This window comes from Petromyzon marinus, chromosome 2, assembly GCF_048934315.1.
Source record: "Petromyzon marinus isolate PM22_M1 ecotype Great Lakes invasive population chromosome 2, UKy_Petmar_22M1.pri1.0, whole genome shotgun sequence".
NCBI classification, from domain to species: domain Eukaryota; kingdom Metazoa; phylum Chordata; class Hyperoartia; order Petromyzontiformes; family Petromyzontidae; genus Petromyzon; species Petromyzon marinus.
The window spans coordinates 22,462,782-22,487,282 of record NC_133668.1 but is presented as its reverse complement, the minus strand read 5'-3'; the positions used below and the strand labels follow the sequence as shown (position 1 = coordinate 22,487,282).

Below are 24,501 nucleotides of genomic sequence, written 5' to 3'. Positions count from 1 at the left end.
GACCCCGCCCACCCTCGTCACACGGCGTCACAAAAGTCAGACCCCCCCCTCAAATATGACGTCACAAAGCTCTGCCCCCCCCCCCTCCCCCATAACCATATTTCCATTTTTAAAATAGATCGCTTTAATTCTAGATTTAAAGCTTTCGTGACTGCAAGGATCCATACTCTTTGGTTCTATTGGGTAAAGTCGCGTAGGTAAAAAATAAAATAACAAAAATCACGACGTTTCGGCCACAACACAAGCGGCCTTCATCACTCCAGCGCTGTCCTCCAGACAGTCTCGTCCCTTCACCTGATGAAGGCCGCTTGTGTTGTGGCCGAAACGTCGTGATTTTTGTTATTTTATTTTTTACCTACGTGACTTTACCCAATAGAACCAAAGAGTATTGATCGCTTTAAACTATTGTCATTGCAGTGCGTATTTAATGTGGCGCTGCACTCTGATGTTGCAGGAGTGTTGTTATAACAATTAGTGTTGTTATAACAATTCCATATTTATTTAAAGTTGCGCATTTTGATGTGACGTCACATTTCTCAACCCCCCACCCTCGTCACACATCGTCACAAATGTCTGACCCCTCCCCCCCCCCCAGGTGCGTGACGTCATTTATGGACGGCCCCTATATATAATGTTTACACGTGTGTGCACAGTGGGGAGTGGTGGTGTAGCGGTTTGCACACTATTCTTTTGAACTCAGCGATATGATTTCGATTCCGAGCCATGGTGAACATCAGCGGCAAGTTATTCGAATGGGTCCTGCCCTTCCGGCCACTCCATCACCAGTGTGTCGAAGCATGGCCAAACATTTCCCTTTCCCCGACACCGCAGGGGGAGGCCCTTATCCAACAGTGGCTTGACAAAGGGCTGCAACATGATAGTGTTGTGCATATATCTCGGCAATTAGGAGCTGTGGTTGGAACACTTTTAGACTTATAAGCGGATGGAGTTGCTCAGTGCATCATCCCCCTGTTAAGACAATTTTTTTTGAATATTTTGTGGGGGGGTCGGGGGGGGGGGAGTAAAAAGTTGTCACGTGTAGAATGGCTCTCACGATGAGATTAAGGAAGTTATGTCACCCACTGGCTGGAAAAATGAGCAATTCCCCTGGGCGTGTGTCAGCAAGGCAAGGATGCAACTTGACTTTGAATAGACCGTGCAATTTTATCATTTTAAACTAAAGTCGTCAACTACTGTCCCATCCTAGAGTTTTAGTTTGACGACTGAAATATGGCCGAGTGCATTGTCTACACTGTATTTCTACTTGTAATGCAGCACTTCCAGAGCAGATTTAAGAAGATAGAACCATAATTAGGTAACGTTATTGATAAGCGACTTAAACAGCTATATTACGTGCACTTAACAGAACGTGGAGGCTTGAGATTGATTTGGATGTGTGGGTGCCTCTGTTTCGAATCAGGCTGCAGTGGGCCACTGTGCAAACCTTCGAACCCAGAGCTGCTGCAGATTAAATTGCATTGACAAACTATCCTTTGTATCCCCTCCCGACTCGCCCATCTCACAGACTTCCTCCTTCAAGTGGAACCTGTCCAATGCTTGTCTCGTTGCACTTGCAGCTTCAGTGTCAGAGACGGAAAATCCATAATGGGATATATAATTGCATTGTCTAGGGTGCATGAGTAATGATACAGCTGAACAATATTAACATTTGTTTTACAGATGTGTATATATATAAAAAGAAGCAAAACTCGTAAAGAATGTTTTGATGTTTATTTAAAATAACTAAGACAAAAAAAACACGAAGAAACTTGATTCTCAGGTTTCCTACCATCGTTATGGCCAACTTATAAAAAGAGACTTTATACAATAAGGAGTTATATATAACATATGGCTAATACAACAACAGTAGGGTATAAATACATTTTCTATTGAAATACTACACTTAACATAGGACATAATTAAGTGACTATCGAACTATTTATCACCAAAACACACTGCAGCAGAGGGGGGGGGCTCTCTCCTTCGTGAGTGTAGGTGTGATGGCAGAGGCGTTCCACGGCGTGATCAAAACCGTAGGCTTCACCGAGATTCATCGGCCAAACATGAGACATGTCTTCTTTGGCTCTTTCGGTAAAGTCACGTGGAATGAGAATAAAATAATAAATTAATAAAATAACACGATAAAATTCTCACGACGTTTCGACCACAACACAACGTCGTGAGAATTTTATTGTGTTATTTTATTAATTTATTATTTTATTCTCATTCTACGTGGTGGTGACTTTACCGAAAGAACCAAAGAAGATGAATCCTTGCAGTCACGAAAGCTTTAAATCGAAATGAGACATGTCCCCCCACACGGCAACTGCAGCGCCCAACACACACCTCGTTCTAGGATGCACCGCCTGCACGTTCACAAAGCACGGCGGCGTTGTCATGCAACTGCGGGGCGTAAGAGTACAACATCGCGTATCGAGCACGTGAACTTCGTCCGATCACAATACACGTGTAGCCTGAACCTAAAGAAACCGCTGCTCTTGTGCTATTATGGCAATGGGGGGTGGAGTCCCTATATTCAGCGTTCATGACTTGCAGATGTTACCACAGTATTCAACCCCTATAGTCAGGTCATAAAAATAGTCATGTTTGAAAAATAAGCACAACATCATTTACTGTTATTTTATTTACTATATACACTATATTAATTTACAATCTCTTAAGTTACTGGAATCAAAATAGGGATTCAATTTATTGACGGTAAATGTTTTTTTTATGCCGAAGATCAGCCAGCCTAAACACTTAAGCCTTTCTCTGTTAGCAAAAACGATCTCAGGCCTAATGTAAGACCTTGTTTTAGTAGCTTTCTCTCTCTCACCTGAAGACGGTAGCTTGTGTTGTGATCGAAACGTCGTGATCTATTAATTTTCTACCCACGTGACTTTACCGGAAGAACCAAAGAGTATGGATTCCTGCAGTCACGAAAGCTTCAAATCAAGATAAAAAAAAGCCTATTGTTATTTAAATATATACTCCACCTGCATATGATGAGATAAACAGTATGAACCTCAATTACTCTGTACAATTGAAGGTTTTTTTTATGGTACAGAAACTAGGTTGATTAAAAACAACATTTTCATTCAACAATTGTGAAACAAAAACCAATGGCATTACAGGATTACACATTGATGTACAATATTGTCACGCATGCGAGAATTAAAAAATATATAACTATATCAACTAAGACAATGCAGTCATGCAAATCTAGAAAATGAGAAAAACTGAAAATAAATAGTGAAGAAATGTATAAATACACATTAAGCCACAGCAAACCCGACTGCCTAAGTGGGTGGGAGGTAATGTTAGCCGATGGCACGAAGAGGATAATTATCTAGATTTAAAGCTTTCGTGACTGCAAGGATCCATACTCTTTGGTTCTATTGGGTAAAGTCACGTAGGCAAAGTCACGTTACCTACGTGACTTTACCCAATAGAACCAAAGAGTAAGGATAATTACCCTTTCAACAGCAAGAACAGCTTACTGGGGAATGTCCTGGGGCCACGAGGTACTTCGGCTACAGTTCTCTCCACTGTATTCTCACAGTCGCATTAGCTACAGCCCATATTCTTTTGGCAGTCGGGCTGGATGGATCAGTTTTGAACATGTTTTTTTTGTTGAGCGATTTGCCCGAGGCTCCGAGCCATAAATCGCAAGCCAGTTGACCCCCTTGTTTCTTAGGCCTCTGACGAGGAAGTTCACGTCAAACACCTGCGTTGTAATCCACCTTGCCATCTTGCCGTTTTGAAATATGGCCTTTGCACTGCCTAGCGCAGGGGGGTCAGAAATTAAAATAACAAGAGGAGCCATTTTTTTCGAATTTAGTCAAAATACGCTATGCAAGAGCCGCTAAGGCCAGTGAATACGAGGCGCTGGGTTCTTAATAAATAATGTCGCGAAGGGCTCCTTAGAGAGCCGCAGTTTGCCGACACCTGGCCGAGGAGAATGAAGTTATCATGCCCCCAGAAGTGGGACTGCGCAATGTTGTGGACTCAAGTTCATTTTTTAGCAACCAACACTAATGCAGTGCGGTACTTGAATGTTCACCCTGTACTGCTGGTAGTTATCGGATAAAGGCTACATTTAAATATATACAGCAATGATGTTGACATGTATTCAGCCATTTAGATAGGAATCGCGTGTTTTCAGAAAATAGCAAAGCATCAGTACAGTCATACTAAAGCCAATAGTTAAAATTTCAGTGAAACAAACATACCCCGTGCTGACAATGTGTGTGCCTGGCTAATTGAACATGCGGCACAATGAGAATGTAATTAAAAGACTGTATTAAATAAAACATTAAACGATAATATACTGGAGTGTTGTGCTAAGTGATTCTTTTGTTTACATTTTCAAGATTAAAATGGCATACGATTGACAGCAAACTAAGTGAAAAAAAGCGTAACTGTGTAAGAAAGATGACCAACATTTAAATATATACAAATTAATTTCAAATTGCTGTCGTGTTTTCGTTACAAAACGTTTAATTTTAAATGTCACGTCACCATGGGCTGGGTAGAAATCCTTGAGGCTTTCTTTCACCCCTTTTGGGACACCACCGATACTTCACATCACAAAGAATAATAATAATAAGACATGGGAAACCAGAGCCTTATTATCTCAAATGTCTAGGATGGGTGAGAAAGGTGTTTTTATTCACATGAGCTATTGCAATCCCACCAGCAGTAGCAAAGGCACACTTTCAGCCCACAATGACACAGCTTGTATCCCTCCTTCTAGAACAAATTCCAATTTGTTATACTCCCACGAGGTGACCTGCAAATATTTGCACAAGCAGTAGTCCAAAGTCCACTAGTTAATATACGTTACATGTACTGTATAGCAGCTTGGTCCCCAACCTTTTTGGCGCCAGGGACCGGTGTCGTGGAACACACATTTTTTTCACGGTCTGGGGTGGGGGTGTTCATCATTGGGTCTTTCCCCCTTTTCAAAGAAGTTCTCCAGCGACGCTTTGTTTTGTTACTCATTGTGGCTACTAGGGGTTAGAGCTTGTGGGCTTACTCATTGTGGCTACTAGGGGTTAGAGCTTCTGGGCTTACTCATTGTGGCTACTAGGGGTTAGAGCTTATGGGCTTACTCATTGTGGCTGCTAGGGGTTACAGCTTGTGGGCTTACTCATTGTGGCTGCTAGGGGTTAGAGCTTGTGGGCTTACTCATTGTGACTACTAGGGGTTAGAGCTTGTGGGCTTACTCATTGTGGATACTAGGGGTTAGAGCTTGTGGGCTTACTCATTGTGGCTGCTAGGGGTTACAGCTTGTGGGCTTACTCATTGTGGCTGCTAGGGGTTAGAGCTTGTGGGCTTACTCATTGTGACTACTAGGGGTTAGAGCTTGTGGGCTTACTCATTGTGGCTGCTAGGGGTTAGAGCTTGTGGGCTTACTCATTGTGGCTACTAGGGGTTAGAGCTTGTGGGCTTACTCATTGTGGATACTAGGGGGTTAGAGCTTGTGGGCTTACTCATTGTGGCTACTAGGGGTTAGAGCTTGTGGGCTTACTCATTGTGACTACTAGGGGTTAGAGCTTGTGGGCTTACTCATTGTGGCTACTAGGGGTTAGAGCTTGTGGGCTTACCAATACTGCGACTGAAACAAGTGCGCAGTGCGGGAAAGAGGCGCGGACGGAAGTGATAAATAATAAAATAATGGGGGCGGGCCACGTCCGGACTCACCGCTCTCACCTCCTGCTGCTGTGCGGCCCGGTTCCTAACAGGCCACGGACCGGTACCGGTCCGCGGCTCGGGGGTTGGGGACCCCTGCTGTAAAGTGTATCTCAAAAGCAGCCCAGCCACGCCTACACAATACTGCTCTCAAGCACTAGAGGTCCATAGTGGACAACATTGCCTGCCAATGGAACGAGTGTCTCATGACTTGTGTGATGGAACTTTTAACGAGGCAAATGTAATTACTGCCTCGGTCATTACAATTGGTAATGTGTTTATTTTAACCGAGCTATGTAAGGTTATTTTTCGGTTGTGCTGTTTAGGTATCTGCTGTGTTTTCATGTTCTACATGTCAAGCAACATGCAGTTCAATCCACTTTAACCTTGTTCATTTAAATCGGATTCTCTTTTTGGTCATAGGCAAGCGTTTGCACACCGATTTATAGGGTCTGTATAACCCAATGACTTTAACATCAATAAGATAACATTACAATTGAATGTTGACTGACTTTGAAGGTTTTTTTTATCAGCAATCTTTCAACAGCCACACACTTTGTGTTAACATGAATGAAAGTGGGATTCTTTTTCACGTAAATGCAAGATATGGCTTCATTCTTTAACTACAAAAGATCAAAAAGTATCTTTAAAAAAAAGATTGGAAAAAATATCCTACGACACCAGTTATACTCTTTTTACAGATGAGTTAGGTTTATGCTTTAAATAAAGTATTAATATGGCTGTGATGATAAGCAAACTGCTCACTTAAAAAAAAACAGATTTATTTACATTCCCTGTTCCAAAACAGTTCACATATCCCTCCATGCAGGCGAATGGAATGTGATCTGCAGACAAGTTGTGTCTGGTCAACATATTGATAGCAGCATGGGCAGTGCTTATCGCAAAATCTCAAGAAAGTTTCCGGGCAGGCCTGTACTTAAGTGTAATCTTCCTTTTTTGTTGATGTGAACATTTTCCTTCTATTCATTTGATCTTGATTTGAAACTTTCGTGACTGCAGGAATAAATACTCTTTGGTTCTTTCGGTAAAGTCACGTAGGTACAAATAAAACTAAATAAAACATTTCTACCTTACGTGACTTTACCGAAAGAACGAAAGAGTATATATTTATTTGCTTTAAATCAAATGCAGAAGAACAGTGTGCAACATCTTATTTTCTGCTAACACGCCATGACTATGCCTTTTGCTTAACTTTTTAATCTTGGCCCATCCTGGTTAGTTAAGCACCATTCTGCAATGTGATAGAACAAAGCAAACGAAGATGGCACTACAAGTCGTTTATAATAATTATGCACCATCCAGGTGAACTGTGGATGCTATAAAGTAAATAAATAAAGCATACAAATAAACCTTAGACAACTGCGTTGGCAGCAGTGTACAAGCACAGACTGAAAACACCTCATCATTACAATTGTCATCACCACTGCCTTTTAACTGAAATATACACTAACATTTTAGGAAATGGTTCCTCTTCTGGCCATTGCCTTCAACAGCGGCTTAATTCTCAACGTTATTGCCTAAAACACTGGCTTACAGTTTTCTACTTGTCGGCAGAATTCAAGGTAAATGTGGCGAACTTTTTCCAGTCTGTATATTCGCAGGAAAGGGGGGTTCTCGTCTCAACGCCAAAACTAAACGGCATTGAATCCATCGATCAATCGACTTTGCACATCAATGTATCCTTGCGGTGTTTAGCACGGCCCGATTAGCACGGCTGGCTATATATATATAAAAAACACCGCGAAAGAAGTTCAACACGCATAAATTCAAAGCCTGAACAGGTTTCACAACTTCACTCAAGCTTCATCAGCAGCGCAAAGGCCCGATGACAAAAAGAGGAGCGGGTCACCCATCGGCGACGGGGAAGGCGTGCGCTCGTAGCGTGTCCAGGCCGTGAGCGAGCAGCAGGACGCCGGTGAGGGCGCGGTCCCCGCGCGCCGCCCCGCTGCCACGCGTGCGGTCAAGCGCGGTGTGCATCTCCTGCAGTGTGTCCCAGTAGCCCTCGCGCGACGACCCGCTCCACGTCACCAGAAAGTCGAACGCCGGCTTCCACACCGTCTGCGCACGATGGACAGGGCGGAGAAACGGATAAACCGTGCTTGGTGTCTTTTGAAGAAACTTTTCGTAAGGTGCGGCCAGAAGGTCGAGATGGGGGCGGGGGGGCGGGGGGGGGGGTCTCATAATCGGCACGTCAGTGCACAGGAGCTTGTTGGCTTTATTGCCATCATGACGTTTTGCAGCATGTGCAAGGGTGCGCCCAACAAATGGGGATGGATGGGCTAAAGTGACTTTGGTTGTGTGTTCTTTTATGTCACCCACTCGGTGCGAGAATGATTGTTTACTCATATTAGAGTTTGAAGCCGACAGCACAAACTGCATAAAGGTGCACAATCATATTCTCATAACACAGAATAGAAATTCGCATTGAAATTATTACATGCATTTGTGAATCGGTTAACCTAGAATTGACCTTTAATATTAAAACGCATGAACAGTCAAATTTTGATTTAAAGCTTTCGTGACTGCAGTAATTCATATTCTTAGCTCTTTCGGTAAAGTCAGGTTTAAGGGAAACAATAAAATAATAAAATATATATAAAACAATAAAAATCCTCACGACGTTTCGACCATAACACAAACGGTCATCATCAGGTGTGAAAAACCAACGGTAAGAAACATTTGAAAGAAGTGGCGGTTTGCATTTATTTATTTTTAAACGGTGTATTTATTTATAAAAAAACGTTAGCACCACGGGACTTTACCGAAAGAGCTAAGAACATGAACAGTCAGTGAAACAAAAGGGCTAATTTGCAAGAGAGGCTTGTGGTACATTCACTCGATGCATAAACTAGAAATATACTCGCACAACTCCTACGCTACCACAAGTACCAACTGGAGAAAGCTACCTCAGAGAGAACGATTTGGTCAAAACCAGGACCAGTGGAAACCCTAGAGCACATAGATGCTGTACAGGGTAGTCCTCTACTTACGATGGAAATGCGTTAATGACGACCCCATCGTAAGTCAAAAAAATATCGTGAGTCGAAGATGACCCTAGCCTACCCAGGGGTCTTAAAGAATGGTGATAATTTAGCAAAACAGAGCAATTTACAGTACCGTACTGTATAAACTATATACTGTATGTATTTATTAATTACAAGACTGTATTGCACGGTAAAATGTAAAGTAAAAAAAACAAGGTAAATTCTTAGCCTACCTATATGAACTGCAATTTAGTAGAAAGTTTTTTCAGGAAACAATCCTATCTGCCATTAAAAAAAAAAACTTTTAACATGCATTGAACGTATCATATCGTAATAACCCTAAAATGAAATCGCTAAAGCTACGTATCATACACGCATTTAACGTATCGTACCGTGTCATATTGTACTGTACTCACCAAGATTCGTACGCTGCTGCGTTTGCCTGCCGCGCGAAATTTAAAATATTTAACAACTTTGTCGTATCGCTGTCGCCATCGCAAGATCGAAGTATCGTAAGTCGGACCGTCGTAACTCGGGGACTATCTGTATTCAGACACTGTATAGGACGCTGGGTTTATCGTGCACTGTGCCAAAGGCACTTCTGTACCCCTCTACACACACACGCACACCTGTTTAACCCCTTACATTATTATTTAATTTTGTCGTATCGCCATTGTAAGATCGAAATATCGTAAGTCGGACCGTCGTAACTCGGGGACTATCTGTATATCATTGTTCTTCATTGCAAGACCCACGGTGCACTGGCAGCCCGTGGTGGCCTTTAATGCGGCCCCTGACAATACACACGTGTCAAGACACCCCCATAGTGCTGTCAAACCCAATGGTTTCAAATGTGCGGGGGGGGCCCTCGCGCGGATGTCTATATTGGCGCAAGTGGCCGCCCCTCTGGAAATTAATGAAAACACTGCTGTGCATGGAGGCTGACCTCAGGCAGGAGGACCCCGTCCTGGCAGTGCGGGGCTTCGTAGGCCTCGGCCTGCTGCCGTGTGACGTTGGCCAAGTGGGCGGCAAGCTCTCGCCACCGGGCGCCCAGGTCCACGGACACCGTGAGCAGCACGCAGTCGAGCAGCACGCGCACCACCACGGCATGCTGGTCCAGGCGCAGCAGGGCCTGGGGAACGGCAAGCACATCGGCCATTGCACTAAGAAAAAAGGTCCGTGGGTGAGCTGTTAATGATCGGCCACGTTAACTCAATTGTGATCGTCTTGATACGAAGTGGTTAGTGGGTCATCATTCCTCATAATTGTATGAAGTACCATAGAGCGAGCAGCATGGTGCTTTTCAGGTGGCAGTAAACAAGTAACTTGTTTGTCGAGTTTTGAGTGTTAATGCCTCATATGCATAGGTTTTCTCCGGGAACCTCAGATTCACCATGCTTACGTAAAGAAAATGCAAGGCCATACTCACAGAAAACAGCTCCTTCAAGAAGCACCTCCTCTTCCCGTCACCACCTGCGCAGTCACCCTTGAGCTTCTCCAGGACGGCAGACACTCGGTCCACATCCTCCTCCACAAAACTCTCCTCCATCTCCTCCTCGCGGTAGCCCAGCACCCGGGCTAGCGGCCGCCAGTCAGCCAGCCCCTCTGCCACCTTCGTGGACACTGTGGACCAGCTGAAGTTGAGGGAGTGGCAGGGGCGTAGCAGGAGCTCGAGGAGGGTGGCGGTGTTCACGTGCGGGGCTTCCGATGGAGCCACCTGCTCGTTGTCTGGTAGCAGCTTCAAGTTTTTGCAGTGCACCAGCCCTACGCAGCCGTTCGTGTAGCCCACGTACCACTCCTTGGTCTTTGCATGGCCTCTGGCCCGGATCTTCTCCTTGCTCAACAGCCCAATGGTGGCTCCTTTCCTGTACTCCAAAAAGTACATGAACTTGGTCTGGCGCACGATTGTCTTTAGGGCTGTGGCACACATAGGCATCACGAAGTCATGCTCTTGAAAGGTGGCTGGCTCAGCAGACCGAGGTGCGAGCACCGTGAATGAGGGTGGCGCCGAGGAGATGGAGGAGAGCAAGGATCTGCCGAGCTCCTTGCGTTTGACAAAGCGCCGCGGTGCCGGCACCTTGCCAGGCGCTGTAGCTGGTGGAGTCGTCACGCTGAACTGAGTAAGCAGCTCCTGGGCGTCGGTGTGCAGCTGCGCCCGCAGTGCAAACGCGGCGAGGCCTACCGACGAGTCGTGATATGAAAGCTGGAATGCCATGCGGCACACGCGGCCCAGGCGTAGCTGAAAGCCCCGCACGGTGCAGCAGCTCTTGGCGGATCCCGATTTGGAGCCAGTGACCTGCACATTTTGCTCGCTGGAAAACAGCGACACGTCCACGTTCTGCGGCCTGTTCAAGGTGAATTCGTGTTTCCCCCAAAGAGTCAGCCCAATTGGCTGCTGGTGGCTTTTCTTTCCCACTTTGCCTTCCCAGTTGGTGTCTGTTGAAGGCAGAGTAGATGGAGCCTCGAAGTGACCAAACAGTGCAAGCACTAGAGTGAAGGTCGGGTGCAGGTGCTTTGGCCCGTAGACTGCCAGTGTCATCTGTCTTTGAATGAAATCCCATATTGTTTTTCCTGCGTGGGAACTTTGGCTGCCGCTTGCATTCTGTGCCATCTGTGAAACAACCTGCTGCTCCGTTGACGAGGTTTCAGATACTGCACGTGGTTGGCTAACCAGGGCCTCTTTGATGCTCTCCGCATCTTGCGGGGCATCCCACGGAAGTGAACTACCATTGCACTTCAACTGTGCCACTGCGACCACATAGACACAATGGCTTTTATTGTCCAGTTGAACACGAATGATGTCTCCATGGACATGGGATTCGGGCAGGAGGGCGTAGGGGCCCTCGGGATTTTCTGCACCCAGGCACACAATTTCAGCGCACTTCTGGCTCAGCGGATCCTCCTTCACGTGAGCCGCCACCCTCATTTCCAGCATCAGTGGGTTCAGCACCGGGTGGCCAACAAGCCGCACCTCTACCACGGGGCTGACGGCCGTCATCATGTCTCCGCTCAGCTTGATTGGCGGGTCAAGCAGGGCCCTGAGTCTGACCTCCCTGGTGACGCCGGCACCATCGTCATCGTCCAGACGAGAGGTCGCCGGCAGAGGCGCCGCGTGGAGCTTCACGGACGTCTCGGGTACCTGCACGGAGCCCCCCGAGCTTTCCAGCCGGAACACAGCCTGGGTCTGGAGAGGCTGCGTTTGGCCCCAGCCGGGGTTGCGGCACAGGGCGCCCAGGTTGTGGCACGACCGCGTCATCTGACGCTGCTGCAGCCAGGCCGTCCGGTAGGCCTCTCGGTCGTGGAGCGAACCATAGTCCTGGGAGAGGGGTTTGCCCAGTGGGTCCAGGAAGTCCATCATGTCCTGCCCCGCTTGCGTGGCTTGCATGGCACTCAGCTCCGAAAGGCTGTGCGACCTCTGTTTGTTGTTCCTCCCGCTATCGTGTCTGCTGGGCTTTTGGCCATTGCCAGATCGCATCTGCCGGCTCAGAAGTTTTTCCATGTTCAAGTCCATACACACCAAGGCATCAGAGTTGTCCACTGCAAAGACGTCGTTGGAACTGTAAATGCCGCTTGACGTGATGTTATTTTGCGGTTCAGAGTCTGCGCTCACGACACCGTTTCTCAGAACCATTTTGGAATCGAAGTCAAACAACAGTTTTTCGGCAGACGTATTTTCAGCTTTGTGGAAACCGTCTGAAGGGCTTGGAGTCATAATATCACTCAGAAATGGGTTCGAGATGTAAGCGCTCTGCAGAAACGGGTTGTTCCCCATCTTGCGCTCCAGCAGTAGGTCACCCGTACTGGCGCAGGAGTGGCGGTCCCCGGCGTCGCCGGTCGCAAGCGTCGGCCGCTCCGCCGGCGAAACTTCCGTCGGCGCGACGGCGCCTTCCGCGCGGCCGGGCGCCTCTGCACGAGGCCGCCCCTCGCCGGAGGACCCCTCCGTTTCGCTCTCCACGCTGTCCCCCTCGCCCGAGTCCACCATGCCACTGTCTGCGAGCGCACGACGCAGGGGCGCCGCCCCGTCGACCGGGCGCACGTGGGACGCTGGGATGAAGCCGGTACAGCGGCGATTGCGCGCGTACCACCACTCGGGCCCCGCCGTGTCGAGCACGGAGAGGCGGTCGCCGCGTTGCATGGACAGCGCGGGGAAGGCGCCCGGCGAGAAGTCACGCACGGCCACCACCTCGCACACCGAGCTCTTGGCGAAGGGCGATGACGCGTTCGCTGTGCGGGAAACACACGAGGGTCGCTCCGTCATGCGATGGTCTTTACAGTGAAGGGGCGTCCCCACCCTGAGCTGTGAACCGTTTTTTTCTGCATCGTCCGGCGTATTCGTCATCATCGTTGCCACCATCCAGACAAACTCGCCACCGACCATTCCAATTAAATATTTTCTCATTATCACACATTGCCACCATAATTTAGCTTTCATCGAAATTAATTCATAACATACCTGACATGCCTTCTCATTGCCTACAGACATTGAATTTTTATAACGGACTTCAAATAAACAATATTTTTGGGTGATGATGTTAACTGTGATGCCTTTGGCACTTCACATCAAGGCAGCTTCAATATATGCCTGTATGGCTTTGATGAATTGGATCAGTTTCCTTATTTAATAATGAACATTCCCCACTTAAATTGACAATGGTTATCTTAATACAACACCCGTGACAATATTAATATACTGTACAACCATATTTATAACAGGCAACCTAAAATATATTTGCAGATTTCCATTTGAAAAAAGTCATTATTTTTTAAAATAATTAATAAATACTTTAGAACCACTGCCAGTTAAATTTTGATTTAAAGCTTTCGTGACTGCAGTAATTCATATTCTTAGCTCTTTCGGTAAAGTCAAGTTTATATATATTTTATTATTTTATTGTTTCCCTTCAACGTGACTTTACCGAAAGAGCTAAGAATATCAAATCACTGCCAGATATTTTAAAAAGACAAGGGAAAATTATATTCTACAAGAGACATTACATGTCTTCATCATGTCTTCACCATCATCAGCAGCCATGAGCTAATTATATGTAAGCGGCAAAATGATAGGAAAACTGCTCACAGTAACAACAAATATATTCGTATTTGAGAATGAGCCCAAAATACGGCACATGAGTAATATGGTGCATCGGATTATGACGAGCACTACAGAGATATTATTTTATTTGGCAACCGGACAGCTTGGTGCTCAACACACTTTCCATTTCACACGTGGCCGACGAGCCAAATCCCACAGACGCTTGGCGATTTCTGCAACGAATTACCAAGGCATGCTGGAGAGTGTAAATGTGTACAACTCTTTGGAAATGTTTGTAGGAGCATGTCATTGCAAGTTTTTTTAAAGAAAAATCGCAATAGTCAAGCGGACAGAGCTTGGGAACGTATTTAAGGAGATCGGATCGGAGCTGGTGACCCCTGGATCGCAGCTCAAGTGGCGCGAACCAACTATTCCACGGCCACATCCCACGACCGGCGGCCACCTTAGCGGAAACAATTTTTGCGAGTGCGGCCCTTACCGGGTATGCTGTCGGAGAGTCGCTTTGAGGAGAATTCGTCGTCGGCGTCAAAGTCGATGAGGTCGCCCTCCGAGTGACTGCGGGACATGTCGGCCGCCTGCACGGCACGGATCCTCTGGGCCGCCATCCTGCATCAGCCCGACCCCCCGTGGCCTGCAACGCCCATGCCGACACATACGCACGCAATCAGCCTCGTCGAGTAACTAAATAAAAAAAATATATACGTGAAAGCGGGCTAGAGGCCATTTTGTATCAAAGTCACGAGGTTTTTTTTTATTACTATCTTTGGTACACTTTAATAATGTAAGGGGTTAAACAGGTGTGTGTGTGTAGAGGGGTGCAGAAGTGCCCTTGGCACAGTGCACGATAAACCCAGCGTCCTATACAGTGTCTGAATACAGATAGTCCCCGAGTTACCACGGTCCGACTTACGATACTTCGATCTTGCGATGGCGACAGCGATACGACAAAATTGTTAAATATTTAAAATTTCGCGCGGCAGGCAAACGCAGCAGCGTACGAATCTCGGTGAGTACAGTACAATATGACACGGTACGATACGTTAAATGCGTGTATGATACGTAGCTTTAGCGATTTCATTTTAGGGTTATCACGATATGATACGTTCAATGCATGTTAAAAGTTTTTATAGCAGATAGGATTGTTTCCTGAAAAAACTTACTAAATTGCGGTTCATATAGGTAGGCTAAGAACTCACCTTGGTCTTTTTACTTTACATTTTACTGTGCAATACAGTATTGTAATTAATAAATACATAGAGTATATTACGGTACTGTAAATTGCTCTGTTTTGCTAAATTATCACCATTCTTTAAGACTCCTGGGTAGGCTAGGGCCATCTTCGACTTAACGATATTTTTTTGACTTACGATGGGGTCGTCGTAACGCATCTCCATCGTAAGTAGAGGACTGACCCTGTACTGGTCATGGCTAACATTAGTGGCAAGTGGTGTCTTCACCTGGCTTGAGCCTCCCCCCCTCAAGTCCGTAAAATCCGTAGCTGGTGTGGTGTGTAAACATAATCAATGGGCTTCGTATTTGCCACACCACCTCTTCGTTAGTTGTGCTGGCCTTCTAACAGCGTGTGTGTGTGTGTGTGGGAGCGGTAGTGTAGCGGTTAGCGCACTGCGCTATGAACCTGGCGACCCGGGTTCGATTCCCGCTCACGGCCAACACCAGTGACGATTATCTGAACCGGTCCCGGGCCTCCCCTAGGTCGACTCAGCCTCAAATGAGTACCTGGTGCGGTGTGTAAACATCGCCACTTGGGAGACAAAGGCGGTCGGGCGTGGTGCTGGCCACCCACCCCCTCGTGTACCGTTCCGGCCTTCATAGGTGCTCGCTAACAGCACTTGCCCCTACAGTCTGTTAAGGCTATATGGGGGATCTTTGTTTGTTTATACTCAAATACCTTGTCCCAATCATTTGTATACAGCTTCGAGGGCAGGTGTCGGTAACCAAAATAACAATAGCTATTTTTTTTCAAATTCGGTATAAAAAACCCCAAATATTTCAATAGCCGCAGCAATGCAAGTAGTGAATACGAGATGGTGGTCCTTAATACATAACATCACGAAGCAGTCCTTGAAGAGTCGCATGCGGATCCAGAGCCGAAGGTTGCCGACCCCTGTAAATCTCGGGGGATCTTTGTGTGCGAGGCCGATTTGTAGTGGTTTAGGTGATGCGCTATGTAGGATTCCAGCAAAGGGGTTTTTTTATCTTGTTATGACCATGCGCAATTTCACTGGAAAGTGATATCTGAACCTGTCCTGGATCTCCATTGCACCAACTCGTTTCCCTTCTACGTGACTTTACCGAAAGAACCAAGACTATGAATCCCTGCAGTCACGAAAGCTTTAAATTAAAATTTAAGACTAAATGAGTTTCTGTGATGCGCGCGCACATGCAAGGTGACAACACATTCGAAGTAACGCTTACATTTCCTGAACTAAAGCTTCTTTGAGATAACTTCTACCTTTTGCAGCAGTTTATCTGCACACAACATCTTTGCACTAAATCAAGAGTGCGGCGAGCAGTCTTCCAGTCACACGGTTAAAATAAGGCCCCCCACCCCCCTTTCTGCATGGCTGGTAGCTTATTGAAAGAAATAACACACGTGGGCAATTTGGCTTCTCCGTTGGACAAGCCCGGACTTGTGAGAAGGGCCCAGTGGGCCCTGCAATCGCATCGTGCTCGCACGGCAGAAAGGGCACTTGAACGCTTCCCACCCCAGACACTTTCCCACAGCCAGTTTAATTGGGCCTGTGCGTTAGCCAGGGTTCCAACGACGAGACTCCCTCGCATTTATTCTGAGTACGTGGGTGGGTGGGTGGGAAAGTATGATCCTGTAGATTATCCTGTAGTATTGGCTGGAGTACAAATATTGATGTTTAATAATTGCAGTAGGACAGAAGCCACGCATGCAAACTGCATTGTGCATGGCACTAGAGGGGACATGCTAATGCAGGATAAATATTTAGCTAAAAGGACGTTGGGATTAGTTTTTGCTGTTATTAAAACTCAGACGAGGGCACGTAGAAAAAACGTCAACGACCATACTACAGTACTTATATATTAATGGAAAATATAATTTACATAATGAAATCCATAGCATCGATGTTCGTTAAACTAAAGTAAACTCAGCAATGCTGACATGTAGTTTAGTCATAACGTATAAATTTCGACTTAAACAGGATGTATGTATTAATGTACTGTATATATTTTTTTTAAATTGAATACCAAGTACAGTAGTGTTCAGAAATACATGTACGTCTCGCCGCATGTATTATACTGCACACTATAATTAACGGGAAAACTCCCGTTAATTCATTGTGACAGAGATATCGCCAAGACGATGCGTTTCAACTGTTGCCAGGGGATGGGAATGTGGCCCATATAGTCGACATATATAGTATTGTATACTGTTCCAATGACTGCCATAGGACGTCTGTGGGAAAAAAAGAGCTTCATAGCTCATCGGATTTCAAGTCTAAAGATCCTAACAGCAATGTAGAACTCCCTTCACTGGCTCGGCAAAATCAAACAGAAATGCGCAATGCTACAATGTGAACGCCACAGTTCTGAATGACGAGTAGGTTTTTATTCAATCTTTTTATTCAATACGGCAGTACCCCGGGGGATAGCAAATAATACAAAATGGGCCGAGGCAAATGAAAATATTTTATTTCTGGGACACTATTCTTCGCAGGGGTGTTACTGAACTCCGCGGCTGGGGCAACCAATCAATCCCAAAATCGGTGGTGCCACACTCCGCGATGTCGAAACGCAGCGAGGGCGATTGCTCCGAAACCCAGAACGCTCGGAACGCACCGTAGTGGTGGTGCATCGTGAGTGTACAGCTCGTCGGGATGAGTCGATTGTCGCAACGCCGACCGTCAACAGACTTAACAGTGACTGCATCACGGAGACATTTTGCGAGAGCCGTAAGGTTCATATGTCTGTGTGTAAATACGTTTAAAGTATGTCTATACGATTGAAAGCTTTCGTGACTGCAAGGATTCATCTTCTTGGGTTATTTCGGTAAAGTCACGTAAAAATGAGACTAAAATAAAACAATAAAATTCTCACGACGTTTCGGCCACAACACAAGCGGCCTTCTTCAGGCGACGGAACAAAAAACTGTCGGGACGACCCATGTAAACGTATATGTCTCTATGCGTTTACATGCGGTTGTTTTTTTTTTCCCCCTGGGCATAAAAACCACGAGACTGCAGCAATGTTAAACATTGTTGTTAAGCTTACAAATGATCCGGGAGGAGTGGGTGGCCTTAATAATAGCGCCAAGCAGCAGAAACCATTGCAGACCGCTTGGCGTCAAGAGGGCGACGTTACGACCTTTCTGCCAACAATAACGCTGCATTCTTTCTCTGGGTAATGAGAATGGAATGTGATCGTCGATGTTCAACCCAAGCCGCCACTGGGCGAACCATCGGAGCATCGCAAAGTGACACCACCACCACCACCTCCTGCTGCTGATGCTGCTGGCTTGGCTAACAGCAGGAGCAAGGATGACTACGGCCATCACCACCAACACCGGGCACCCACATTGGCGCACAAGACGTCAACACAGCTGTGGAGGAATCCCATATCAAACGTTTTCACCAATAACACTTGTGTTTTATTTTCTCAACACAGCTATGTATGGTACTTGTATTGCTGGGTGAGCAAGAGCATACCTTGCTTTATTAAAATGTATACAACATGCAAATCGCATCTGCATATTTTGTTTCCATTACACTGAACTGTATATTTTTTTTTATCACAGTATAACATATTTTAATATAGTTGTATACAGTATGAATAAAGTAGAACTCCTACCTGTAAGGTATGCAGCAAAGTGGATAATCAATAAGGCACTTTATTTTCCTTGTTTTTGCCATTTTCCATGAAAAGCCCATTGTATCTACAAGCCCTAAACCTTATTATCAATCATTACAGGATGTGGAATTATCACGTGACTTTTTGTTATTGTGCAAATCAGAATTGCGAAGAGCCCTCTGTGAGAGGCTTCATATTTTGAAACACCATCTCCGTCCGTGGTCACCCCGTTGTCCATAAATTATCAGAAAACAGGATGAATCAAAGTTCCACTGCGCCCCACGAATACCAGGATTCATGGACACGAGGGCTGGTGCACACTTTCACAAACCTACTATAATAACACTGCCTGTGTACGAAAACAGTGCGGGGAGTGTACACGTGCAGTTTTACAAAGAGGCATGCATTCCGTAATGTATAATGTCCACAGCACTTTTGTGCTACAGAGTACAAAAAGAATCGCCAATGTTGAGAGTGAAAACAGGACTGGAGCCGAGAGTTGCCTAATGTGTACAATGTGTACACTGGACCCAAGAACCAGTTTGGCATCACTTGAGGAACATTCTTTTGTCATCATCATCCATGAAGCTGACATTTTAGATGCACTTAATATGTATGTATGTTCGTTGAACTGTTTATCGTACGCAGCCAACCGTGCTAATCAGAGGGAAGCCCACATCAAGGTTGGTATTAGTCACTGTATCTGGTAGTTTGCTTTCTGCATAATGTACTCACTCTATCGTCATACCAACCATATACGTAAAACGCATTCCTGTTATAAAGATTGGCCAGTAGGTGCAAGGTGTGTACGTCACGTATCCAACTTTGTGAAAGATAAACAAGTAAAATTGAATTGGCATGTACTTAGTAAGTTCATGAAAACTAAATCTGTTGATGGTACAATTCCAGTACTAAATGAGACTGAGATGTGTCCTATCAGGCACGTCCACAACCGTAAAACACACGTACTAAAATATGCATTCATTTTAGTGGTTCCAGCTGGGTCTGACATTGTGAGAGGAAAGGCCTTGCCTTGTGTAACCCATAATTATGAAAATAAAAGTATCATCGCTCTAGATTATGGTGATACACAACACCACACAACTAGTATGGCATGTTTTTTTTTATCCCCAGCTGTATTCAACGTAATTTTGAAACTGTTGGAAATACAGTACAGAGCACAGCATCATCCTTAAAAAAAAGAGCCATGTGTACCATAAAGCAACTTCAAGTTGCCAATGTGTAAAGAGAAGCACGTATATTACAATGCAGTATTTCTTTGTAACAGTTCCAAAATGTGTTGTAGGTCCGTAGATTACTTTAAGTTCTACATGTGCAAGTAGTTTAAAAACTGTTTTTAAATATATTACAACATTCCTGGACACTATTTTCTGGTACGTTGGAGCTTCCAGCGTCTTTGTGGTACCTTAGTAAATCACACTTCACAGACCAATACAGATCAGACTAAGCCAGGCTTATGTGAAAGGGGGGGGGGGGGGCTACATGGAACATTCCACATTTTGGTAGGGCTCATTAAGCTTATAATCTCGCCCATAACCATGTATGGTTCACCCCAGATTAATTCCCAAGGTTCGCTCACAGAGTAAGGTCCCAGCCAATGATATGCAGGGCACCGTTGGTGATCAAACGTTACTGCTGTGGGCAACTGATATCCCATTGGCTGAAGTTTGGTGTGTGGAGTGAAAACTTCAAAGGAGGTTTGGGGTGATCCACAGTAAAGATTTAGAGCTGGAATGTCCCCGCTCTATAAATGACAGAGAACACATCCAACACCCAACAGAGGTGATTTTTTTGTGTTATCAATGACATCACTTCCTCTATTCAATTACTATCTTTTCATCTCTTCCAAGAATGAGTTAAGAGATTATCATTATGCCACCGCCTGTCCCGAAAATGCTGCAAGACACCAGTTGGTGTCTAGTGTCTCAAGCCTGCTATTTTTGAGCCACCATTGTGTCGCATATAAAATCCCTGGGGAAACTTTCTCATCTCGGGTGAACTTATGGACTTTTTCACATTTCTGTTATAATCTATTGCATGGAACTAGGCAACACATGTATGCTGTGCATAGCTTTGTTCTAAACACTGAGATGGAGTGCATGGGTCTATAGCTCAAGCCCTCAAGAAATCATTTGCACAAGTCAACAAGGAATTCCTTGGCTATAGTTGACAACATTATGGCATAACCTAAAAAAAAGTGTTTGGTAGGTTTAAATATGGACATTCGCAACTTGAATTAAATGATATTCTTAGTTCTTTCGGTAAAGTCACGTTGAAGGGAAACAATAAAATAATAAAATATATATAAAACAATAAGAAAGAACGAAGAATATGAATTACTGCAGTCACGAAAGCTTTAAATCAAAATTCAATTAAATTAGTTACGCTAATTTGATAACATTTTGCAACTCACCACAGGACCCCCCCAACCATCCAAACCTTACCTATTCCTATTTAACAAGCAGTTCCACCCAAAGCAAACACCAAAATAATCATACCAGCATGTCATCGAAAACATTTTACACAAGGCCATTCACGCGGCTGAAACGTACGTAGTCATAGCAATGTGCGATCATAACGCGCCACTAGCATGGTCGCTAAACAGTTTAACGCAACTTACCAAGAAAATGTTTTCACACTTGTATTAGCATCCTCCCGCTAACGTACACTTACGTCTAACATCCAATGAACACTGCAGCTGTTATCCCCACCCCCACCCCCCAATGAAAATTAGGCCTTTTTTATGAGCCGGCACTTAATAATAAAAACAGACTCATTAATCCGCGTTGGCCAGAAGCATGAGAGAAGAGTCAGTGGGTTTCCCAGAGAGGCAGGAGACTCCCTCCCGTGTGGTTTTCGTGTTGCCACATCTCGCAAGCTCCATCACTACTCCGCATGGCCGTGATGTCACAGGGCCATTTAACGGTAGATTTCTAAATACTGCTAAGTAACTGTTAAATGACACGGCTGTTCTGAATAAGAGCACAGCGAATGTCACGAAGAGTGATGCCGAGCGCATTTCAAGTCACTTGAACGGCGGTTTAAGATTTTGTTTGCGTCACATTTTCACTTCGTAGCATTTAAAAAAAAAAAATTTCACTGGGTGGGTTTGTCCATCTTTTGAGTCCAATGTTCACATTTCATCGGCTAGAATTCCAACCACCTTGTGAATACGCCGCAGGAACATTACCAGGTAAAGATAATATCACACGGAACACACTTCGTACGTTCAATAAAAAAGGTGTCCCAAATATTTAAAAAAACTGTATCCTTTAAAATAAGTGTCAGGTTTGCGTAATGTTTACCTGAGGTTGTGTGTAGGTTGAGAAGGCTGCACTAGCTTATTGTTCATGTACAGTACTGTGATGTGATGAGGCTAATCTAGGGTACGTAAGGCTGGCTCTCGAACTATCCCAAAGCATGCCCCTTGTTATAGTAAAGGGCAGGGTTGGCATTCATTTGGGGGCAGAATTATGAGTATCTTAATTCATGCGATAGGGGCAACGTTGGCCTCTGATAATTAATATCTGAGGAATTAAGTGGGTGACTGTTAAAGCACCTGTGCCACTGAACCTCGACCGAAACAACTTAAGGCATGGACGTGAACGAAACATTTAATCCTCAACGCATCTGGATTAAAAAAAAAACAACAATTGTGTTTTTTTACTTAAACTTTAAACAATGTCTAAGCAGGATGTACACTCGTAAAATTGCGTATACGTGATACGCATGCCATTGACTCGATCTCGGCTCTAGGAATTCCAGCTTCTCATAACCTGCTAATTATTAAACACAGCCAAACAAGCGCGTCTGAAAGTAACACTTAAAGCGCACCGGCAAAGGAACCTCCAGTAGATGCCCTCCTCCACTGTTGCTGTCACAATACAAACGAGTCAACGGTACACCGGTCAAATTAACAAGCCCCAACGCTTCCACATTTTTTTAACGCGTCCCTTAACATGCCACCAACCCGGGCATCGCTCGAAAGAAGCCACTGGATTGACATCCGTTTCATCCGCATGGAGCCTACGGGAGCCACCGGCTTGATCCGCACGTGAACTCAACAATCAAAACCCACTCGGCTCACTCGTCATGCTGTACTACCCACACGGCCCTCTCTCTCTCTCGCGCTCTCTCTCTCTCTTGCGCTCGCCACTCACCCAAGCTCGCAAACCCCGGGACCCCGATGCCGCTCAGCTCCGCCGCCAAGTGCCGAGAACTTTAGGAAGGAGGGAGGGAGAGGTTGGGTGGTTCTGTGCCGGGAACTTTGAAGGGGGGGTTGGTTCTGTGCCGGGCTCGTGACCGAGCGATCCTCCTCCTCCTCTTCCTCCTCCTTCTTCTTCTCGTTCTCTTCCCGACGCAGCGCAGATTCCCACCGGCACTGCCCAACGCCGCCACTCATTGGCGACTGTGCCTACCGCCGGGACGTCTTCTTCTTCTGCTGCTGCCTGCTGCTGCTGCCTGCCTGTCTGTCTGGCTGTGTGTGTGTGGTGTGTGCGTTGTGTGCGCTGGCGGTCGTGGTAGAGGTTGCGTGGGGTTTGGTTTTCGTGGTGGGGAGGGAGAGGCTTGCGTGGGTGTGTGACCGTGGTCAGAACGTGCGGGTTGCCAAAGAGGTGGAATGCACGATAATTCCCTCCTCCTCCTCCCCCCAACACACACACATACACACCCCTACTGCCCTTTACCAGAAACTCGGCTAGTAGCAAGCGCCACATACACAAAAAACCCCTAACCGCATTCGTCAATAACACCGTGGCCTTAAAAGGAGATATATACTGTAATAGTTTTGGGACGTGGCTCTTCTTCGTAGCATCTATAGATGCACTTCCATTAGAGAGCTAGTCGTAGTCGAGAAATTCAAGATTTTCAAATGTATCACACACAAATTCACAAAGTCACGTGCTGTCTAATGTACTGTAGATGTACATTTACCCATTGAGTGCATTTCTGGTTAAATAGTTTCTATAGCACGACCAGCATTGACAGACAACCATACACCACGTGCAGTTGCGTTGTTTTTTCTATGAATTGTTTTGAAGGCATAATTTTAACCCTGGCAGCCTAGCATTGATTTGAAAAACATAATCCTAATACTAATATAATTTAAGGAGCGAGAAATATTTGTCAGTTGGTGTTACAATAGTTTATAACATTCCGAGGAAATTACCAAAAATGTTCACACCATTCAACTTAAGCTCGTTGCCTTAAAAAAACACACACACTATGCATACATATCGTAAACAGTGCTCATATACAGACATACCAATCCTTTATAATTGTGTGTACAATAGTTGTTGTTTTTTTACCTTGAATACTGGCTATCTCAACCCTGCCACCACCCTACATGCTATATCCCCTCTACATTGCCTCGCACTTTCTCCTTGTCAATGCAGTGTATTGCAGTAATACAGACACTGAAAAAGCACAGCGTCTCTACGGCTTCATACTGCATAATATCAAAAGTATTTGTTGACACCATAAGATGGCACTTTAGATGGACACATACACACACACCAGTGCCATATTTACAAATGTCCCTTCTCCCGCAACTGTCGAATGTTCCCATCTGTGGCAACGCCCATATACCAAGCAGCATAGACGAAGTTATGGTTTACATATAGGATATGTTCAAGGAAGTGAATTAAACTGTCACAAATGAGAAAACGTATTATCCTGGTTCACATACTGTATATCGAACACTCATTAAAGTGCCCCAATGGTATAAGAAAGTTCATGCATTGATAAATATATATTCATGTCTTCCCCAATTATCTTTTGGAAATCAAACCAGAAATAACTTATAGGGCACTGTTCACGGTTGTAAAATAACCGACATCACTGGGTTATGATTGGCCATTGTTACAGATAAAAGCTGGTTTTGTCAGTAGCTTT

The 24,501-nt window shown here is 45.2% G+C and overlaps 1 protein-coding gene across 1 annotated transcript; it reads right to left on the bottom strand.

Annotated features, from left to right (window-relative positions):
- Window positions 1–1,716: 1,716 nt before the first annotated feature.
- LOC116944947 (SH3 domain-binding protein 4-like) lies at window positions 1,717–23,220 on the bottom strand. Its single transcript, XM_032958927.2, has 5 exons — window positions 22,770–23,220; window positions 14,231–14,383; window positions 10,129–12,923; window positions 9,646–9,831; window positions 1,717–7,773 (listed from the first exon to the last, which is right to left on the bottom strand). The coding sequence occupies exons 2-5, from the start codon at window positions 14,355–14,357 to the stop codon at window positions 7,561–7,563; spliced, it is 3,321 nt and encodes a 1,106-aa protein (XP_032814818.2). The 5' UTR covers window positions 14,358–14,383; window positions 22,770–23,220; the 3' UTR covers window positions 1,717–7,560.
- Window positions 23,221–24,501: the final 1,281 nt, after the last annotated feature.

Coding starts and splice junctions, on each gene's coding strand:
- LOC116944947 (XM_032958927.2), bottom strand. CDS start 14,357: ATGGCGGCCCAGAGGATCCGTGCCGTGCAGGCGGCCGACATGTCCCGC. Junction 12,924..14,230: donor ACTCTCCGACAGCATACCCG/GTAAGGGCCGCA, acceptor TTTCCCGCACAG/CGAACGCGTCATCGCCCTTC. Junction 9,832..10,128: donor TCTTGAAGGAGCTGTTTTCT/GTGAGTATGGCC, acceptor GCCGTTCCCCAG/GCCCTGCTGCGCCTGGACCA.